This window comes from Clupea harengus, chromosome 25, assembly GCF_900700415.2.
Source record: "Clupea harengus chromosome 25, Ch_v2.0.2, whole genome shotgun sequence".
Classification (NCBI taxonomy): domain Eukaryota; kingdom Metazoa; phylum Chordata; class Actinopteri; order Clupeiformes; family Clupeidae; genus Clupea; species Clupea harengus.
In genome coordinates, this window is record NC_045176.1 from 4,989,641 (window position 1) to 4,997,166 (window position 7,526).

General features: G+C 41.1%; 1 protein-coding gene across 1 annotated transcript; it reads left to right on the forward strand.

The window, feature by feature from the left end:
• Nucleotides 1–1,670: 1,670 nt before the first annotated feature.
• On the forward strand, nucleotides 1,671–4,547 carry LOC116219593 (zinc finger protein SNAI2-like). The gene is made up of 3 exons (XM_031563085.2): nucleotides 1,671–2,147; nucleotides 2,424–2,945; nucleotides 3,508–4,547. The coding sequence occupies exons 1-3, from the start codon at nucleotides 2,069–2,071 to the stop codon at nucleotides 3,687–3,689; spliced, it is 783 nt and encodes a 260-aa protein (XP_031418945.1). The 5' UTR covers nucleotides 1,671–2,068; the 3' UTR covers nucleotides 3,690–4,547.
• The last annotated feature ends 2,979 nt before the right edge of the window (nucleotides 4,548–7,526 follow it).

A 7,526-nucleotide genomic window follows, 5' to 3' on the forward strand; every position in this document is an offset into this window, starting at 1 on the left:
AACATTTACATTAAAAGTAAAATACCTAAATACCTTAAATACCTAAAATAATAACCTAATTTACTATAATTTCCTTTCTGATTATTGCTGCCTTAAGTTTCCTTTTGAAATCACATTTATTTCTTGTTAGAGTCACATATGAGGGGAGCACATTCCAGTATGCAATGGCTCTGTACTGTCTATTATTATAACCATGTCTCTCATTTGCAGGTGATAGCTGTAAAGACAAACTAACAGGTTTCTGTGAGGAATACACATTATTTAAAAACAGAATAAGGCTACATGCCAGTCTTTCATCCACCCTCATCCATGACAGCCTGGCATGCATAGCATCCACACTACTCCTAACAGAGCAGTGAAGTGCCAGTCTTGCTGCTCTGTTCTGAGCAAGCTGAAGTTTACTGAGTTCTTGCTTTGATGCAATAGACCAGATAACAGGGCTGTAGTCCAGATTTGACAGAACTAAAGATTGTATGACTAGTCTAATTGTTGTATTAGTTAGCAGATGAGCACTCCTTCTAGTGGCATAGATACCATTAATCATTCTCACCACTGTATTATTAATCTGAGTGGACCATGACAGTGTTTCGTCAATAGTGACACCCAACAGTTTGACTTCTTTAACCTGTTCCATAGTAGCACCCTTTAAGGAGAGGCTTCATTTCTTATCTGTCCTGAGAGCATATTTAGAACCTATTACCATGCATTTAGTTTTTAAGACATTCAACTTCATCTTATTTACCATGATCCATTCAGAAACCAGCTTTAACTCTAGTTGAAGCACCTCATTAACATGTTCAATGCTCTCTGACGATACATACATATGTTGAATGTTGATCCAGAGTGACTCGATAGTCCGATATGACTGTTCAGACTGATCAAACTGGTCCCATTGCACAGACCTGTATCTGATTTAGGACCAGCATATGCATGTGGCCCAAATCAGAATTGAAAAGATCAGATTCCATGTGATTTGTGCTGTTCACACTATTATGGGATGAAAAAACAAATCTGAGTCACATCAGATTGGGGCATCGTTTGCCTGCAGTCTGAACGCAGCCTTACTAGGCTACTGCAGGTAATCCTCTGAACACAGGAGGGCGTAGTGAAACAGTTCATGTTTCTAAAAATAAGGGAGCGTTAATTCAATTGTATACCCCTGTCCTTGAAAAGTCATTGGTGATTTCACTTGTAAGTCAATTCGGAGAGGAGAGCCTTATCTTATAATCAAATAACACGGAGTGTAGATTGCTCGTATCCTTTGATGTCAGTCGGGATTTCTGGCAATAAGACTTCGATAAGCCGTCTATGGTCTAATGTAGTGGTCGTTTCATATCAGCATATCAACGTTTTACAGAGTTTAATTTTCAGCCAGAGGGCTAACGATTACTTGTAAGCTTGCAAACTCGTGTCTTAGAGATTTTCGAGTTATCTGTTATAGGCTAGCCTAGTTAATTGTTCAATTTAATTTCAGTTGAGACATTGCTTCTCTCAATCACTTGTAACCGAATTAGACATGGAACCGAATAAGTAGCTGTCTCACATTGTATCTGCTGTACACTTTAATTCTACTTTCATATATCATCAATTTTGTCACCGTGTAGTTTACCCATTCTAGGCCTACCCCTCTTTTAGTGGGTGCACTACAGGAATCTAATCTTTAACAGCCGATTTAAAGTGAGGCTGCTTTGGCTTATTGTTGGTGTCGCGTTTAGCCTTTGCTTTTCTCAATCTGTCCCACAAGCGTGCCTTTCAAAACACCTGTCTGGCTCCAGGATCGCAACAACTCCGCCTATGCCAAGGTTGTGAATAAAACCTAAAATTCTTATTGGATTGAGGACTGACTCTGTAAATGACGGCTATGTAACCACTCCCCCTACACCTGATTGGGGGTATTTACTTGTCTTTGCAGCAGAGTTGGACTGTTCAAACTGCTCTCTGCTATGGAGTGACATTCCAGTGGAATATGTATTAAGGACTACCACCTCCCTAATTTGTCATTCTATGTGAGGACCGTTACGTTTATTTGCAGTATTTTTTTTTTGTTACACTTAAATTATTTTACAAGATGCCACGCTCATTCCTTGTAAAGAAACACTTCAACTCATCTAAGAAGCCGAACTACAGTGAGCTTGAAGGTCCAACAGGTAAAAAAAAAGTGTTTTGTCTATAATAACTTGATTACTAAAATTAAAATGTCATTTAAACAATGTCAATGTATATGAAGTGGTCAAATGTTTTTTCTTTGGCTAGTATGACGACTTTTGGAAGCTCATGCTTGGATGGTTCCTTAGGACCACCCAAGCAACTGCTTAGCCCATAGAATTAGTGTCTAATTCGGTGGTTTAGCCTACTGAATTTCGCTACTTAACACTGAGATTTTTAATCGAACATTTTCTTTCCTTTTGTCTTTTCTCTTACAGTATTTATTTCACCATGCCTTTACAAAAGTCATCCATTGCCGCTCATCGCTCAACCGGAGATTCTAAGTTCGGTGGCATATAACCCTATCACAGTATGGACTACGAGCAACTTGCCACTTTCCCCGCTCCCAAGTGACATGTCGCCTGTGTCGGGATACCCATCCTCGCTCTCAGACACGTCCTCCAAGGACCACAGCGGTTCGGAGAGCCCCAGAAGCGATGACGACGATCGCATGCTCACTAAACTCACGGACCCTCACGGGGTGGAGGCTGAGAAGTTTCAGTGCAGTTTGTGTAGCAAGTCCTACTCCACTTATTCCGGGTTGATGAAGCACAAACAACTGCACTGCGACGCTCAAACGAGGAAATCTTTTAGCTGTAAATATTGCGAGAAGGAGTACGTCAGTCTTGGAGCTTTAAAGATGCACATCAGAACTCACACGCTGCCTTGTGTCTGCAAGATATGTGGCAAAGCTTTCTCCAGACCGTGGTTGCTGCAGGGGCATATTCGAACACATACTGGTGAGCAGTAATTAATGTTTTGTTTTTTTTCCAGTAAAGAGGGGATATAATTACACTAGTCAATTGCATTGACGGATATCATAGTGGCTGTTAGAAGCAAACTTTGCCAAAGGCTGCAGTTGAATTCCATTCCACAGACTATCACTCGAGTACAAGCAGTGCATGTGTATGTTGATTAACATGAATAATACAGGCCTATTCTTTAGAGATTTGTCTTGGTTTGTGAAAAGACTGCAATAGTGCAAAACAGTTGGTATCAAAGTTGTGTAATGTATGATTCATTATCTCTGGAACTGCCTTAGCATGTCATGGGCAATGTCACTTTTCTCTCAACCATGGAGGGCCTCAGTACTCTGACCCACCTGTCCTCTCTGAGTTGGCCCAGCTAGTGTAACCTCTTTCAGCTGGCCTTAGTGTAAAACATTGCACACTCATAGCCAGTCCAAAAAAAAAAAATTCACTTGGCAGGTTTTGGTTATACCTCTGCTTGCTTTCACACTGGCAATATTTCTTGGTGGCATCTGAATGCTGACCTGTTCCGTTTTATCTCCCCACCCTCCAGGCGAGAAGCCCTTTTCCTGCCCACACTGTAGCAGGGCCTTCGCCGACAGATCCAACCTCAGGGCTCACCTCCAGACCCATTCGGATGTGAAAAAATACCAGTGCAAAAACTGTTCCAAAACCTTCTCCAGAATGTCTCTTCTACACAAGCATGAGGAATCTGGTTGTTGTGTAGCACACTGAGCTGGGATGCAGCCCCCACACCGCAGCCTTCAATGTCAGGTTTCAGTGTCACCGGCAGCGCTCAAAAGGTGATGTGAAGGCTCGATCGAACATTGCATCCGCATGCTTATGCTGAGAGATTTTGTTGTCGTTTGTCGTTGTTGTTGTTGTTGTTGTTGCTTCAGAATGTCTGCTACATTTGTGTGTAAAGGAACGAACCCGAGTGAAAGAGCCTTGCAACATCGTGTGGCCTTTCACATGCTTTCATCTGAACAGTATTCTTGCTGTGGCAATCAGTGGTAGGCCTCTGCCTTCAGGATACTGTAAATGAACCTCTGGGAGGGCCAAGGGGGTTTTGTAATGTAAGCCCTGAGAAATGTTTTATTCCAAAGCCAAGTTGCCTTATGGGATAGATTTCTGGTGTGGTCGCCATTGTATTTAATTGAGAAAACATTCTGACATTCCACGTGGTTTATGGTTGAACAAATGAAAGAACTGGTGCCTTCTGTGAGGAATAGCTGAAGCCATTACTGCATTGGAAAAAAAAAGTGCTAAATGTTCCTGTTGTTTTTATAAAAGGAAAGTATTTCATCTGTTGCACAATAGTGAGACAACAGCAGTTTACCAGCACTCAAATTGCAATACTTTTTAATAAGTGCCTACAATGATTTGATGTTTCTTATGTTTTTATAAGCATTTTTTGCTATTGTATTTTATAAATATATATATATTTTGAATGTATGTGTGACTGAAGTGATTGTATCTTGATGGTGTGACTTTCTAAACTGAATGAATGAATGAATTTCAGAACTGTTCTTTTTTTACACTTTTTAAATAAAATGAAAGAATGTCCTAAAAATGTCAATTTTATTACACCAATTTAAAAAGCAATCGGGTTGATGATAGTTTAGCCATTTAAGTCATTTGTGCAGTCCATTTGCTGTCAGAATTAAAAACACAGAAAATAATCCACGAGTAAATCCCTGTTATCTGCAGAGATTGACAAAATGTATTCAGCATTTACATATTTATGGGAACCCAAAATGTGTTATGTTAATGAGAGCATCCTCACAAAATGATCCCACTGCTAATGAGTGCTATCATCCGACAGCTCTGTCTCATATTCCCCATGTCTTGTCCTTTGTCTGGAGTTACCTTCTGTGTGGTTTGACTGTTGTGACTGTTTACCACAGAATTATGCCCGACTCATGTTGACTCCCACCATATTCACACAACCACACCAGATGGCACTTCCCTCTCTCACAAATAGTGTTTATAGAAATGGATGGATGTTCATGGCACACAAATGCCAAGCTCATAAGCAGTGGATGAGAATGTCAGTGACAACGAGGACGACTTGCTAGAAAGTTTGGATGATGTCACCTCCGCTTCAGCAGGTTGACCTATATGAAACAGCATTACTTGGAGACGCTGTGGTGGCCAGAGAACACAGCCCAAAGGTTGTTCATTCTATTTTGAGCAGGCAAAATATCACTCCTGTCCACAGGTTTAAATCTATTTCAGGGAATTGGGTAAAATTCGAGAGAGGGTCCAGCAGAGGAGGCTGACTTGGTGAACCTGCTCCTTGTGAACCTGTTCAGATCCCAAACAGACCTGAAATGTCACAACATGCTGGCGAGATTGGTCCACACTCTCATGCCAGTTTCTTTGAAGACCTCAAGCTTTTTTTATTTGCCTGCGAGGGTGTCACCTTAAGGGGCCAAGCTCATCCCTGTGCCCCTCAAAACCTTTGGGATAAAAAATCTGTAAACACTTTCCCATGAACCAACTCCAGCGTCAGTAGGCTGCCTGCTGACTTCATTACTCTAAAGAGTTTAAGTAGACTTTGACTTTATTGGGCTCATTTTCCTCCAGCGTTTCCTTTGAGAGAGAAAAAGGCCAGAGACTCCTGAGTTAGTCTGGGGGCCTGAATGGACTAAAACAGGAAGACTAGGATGAACAGTTCAACACTTGTCTCAATGGCTGCACAAAGCCAATGCCAAAATGTTCCCACTGAGTTAGCCTAGCATAGCCTAAACAGTAGCCTAGGCAACGCTGCACTGCTCCAGGTGCTTTGCTTCAGTTTGTCTAGAGGTTCCTACAGATAACTGTGCCATCTAAAACACATGCAGATAATCTGAAACAACTGAAAATGAACTTTTATGAACATTTATTCATTTAGCAGACACATTTATCCAAAGTAAATAACAATAGATAAACATGTTTCATCAGTCTGGGTGGTCCTAGGGAATCACAGCCATGATCTTGTAGTAGTTCTATCAGCTGAGCCGCAGTTAGAATACATTATTACATTTATACACCAAGCTAAAAGCTAAAGCTAAAAGGTAAGACAAAAGTGTTACCATGCAAATCATAATATGAACTCAAGCTACATGTAGCATCCACCATTTTCTCCTTTTCCTAGTAGTATGTACTTTTTGGTTTTGTCCACAGATTGATTTGATGTTGATTTTAATAAGCAGCAAAATCTCATTAATGTTTTATTTGCTAAACTTAGAATGGGCTCTTCAATTTTGCCAAACTTAGAATGGGGCTCTTCAATCTCTAGTGTAGAACTGACTGTTTACTTAAGAAAAGTCGAGAGCAAAACGAAAGCACGCAGTGCTTCATATTCAGCCTGACCCCAGGTCTGACCCAAACACAGCTGAGCTGCTGATTGCCATGGCACATGAATCCCCTCCGTCTGTCTCGCCTCAACCACAGACAGTGAGCAGTGAGGAGGGATGAGGTGGTGAGGAGGAGGATGAGGAGGGGGAGTGGGGGGGAGGGGGAGGAGGAGGAGGGGGAGGAGGAGGAGGAGGAGGAGGAGGAGGAGGAGAAGGAGGAGGGAATGGCCTGCATTCTGTGAAACCTGCTGACTTTACAGTGAAAGGGCAGTATGATTCCACTATATCCATCAAGTGGAACAAATAAAATTAGGCGTCTCCTGAGAGGCCTGATTGTCTTGGGCAGTGCGTGATCTGAGTGGCCTCGTTGCCGAGCTGACCTCAGGAGAAAGAGACGCTTGTTTTGCTCTCAGTCACTCCAAACGCCCCAAGGGATGTCTCTCTGTTTATGCGGCTCAAGACATTTCTGCTTGACGAACACTATGTCTTTCCCACAATTTGCTCAGAAGTCTTTTTTTCTTTTTAAGTCATGGAGTATGACTGAAGAGTTAATGAGGCGGTTCAGAGACTGTGGGTCTAAAAGCAATGTGTTTGACTTGTCAATTTTGTACTACACACACAAAGCCTGTGCATTTTAAGAAATGCTAACACTGGCACTTGTAATTTGTATGTTTCCAGTCACCAGCATTAGAAATACATATGATGTCAACACTTCATTGCATTTGTAAAGAATACTGACAATTGAAACCCTACTTATCTCTCAGTAGATAATTTTCACATATAACAAATGATTAAATGAATTAATCAAATGAATACTCTTTACTTTCATCTACTGGTGATGGTATTTCTTTTCTTCTTTGTATCATAATCCAATAAATCTTTCTTTCCGTATAACCCGAGATTAATAGCCTCCTGAAATGGCACTTAAAACTAGATTGTACCATGAAGGGATATTGCAGCATCTATCCGTAATGCCATCACATCTGGTACCACCATGGTGACCCTAAGACGTTACAGGAAAGAAATCATAACAAAGAACTCTACAGACAGTTAAATCATATCACAGCAAAGTCCTTGCAATACTTATGTGATGTATTCGTAAACAAAACATAGGAGGGATTTGCCCCTGACCCATGGGGGGGGTTGGGTATATCTATATCTATATAACATGTTTCCTGATATATTTGGTTGTATGTCTGTGATATGGAAATAAAAAATGAATGAGAAAAAA

What these genes read in the sequence shown, in the direction of transcription:
- LOC116219593 (XM_031563085.2), top strand. Translation starts at nt 2,069, where the DNA reads ATGCCACGCTCATTCCTTGTAAAGAAACACTTCAACTCATCTAAGAAG. An exon ending in TGAGCTTGAAGGTCCAACAG is followed by an intron (nt 2,148 to 2,423) that starts GTAAAAAAAAAG and finishes TTTCTCTTACAG; the next exon opens with TATTTATTTCACCATGCCTT. An exon ending in GCATATTCGAACACATACTG is followed by an intron (nt 2,946 to 3,507) that starts GTGAGCAGTAAT and finishes CCCACCCTCCAG; the next exon opens with GCGAGAAGCCCTTTTCCTGC.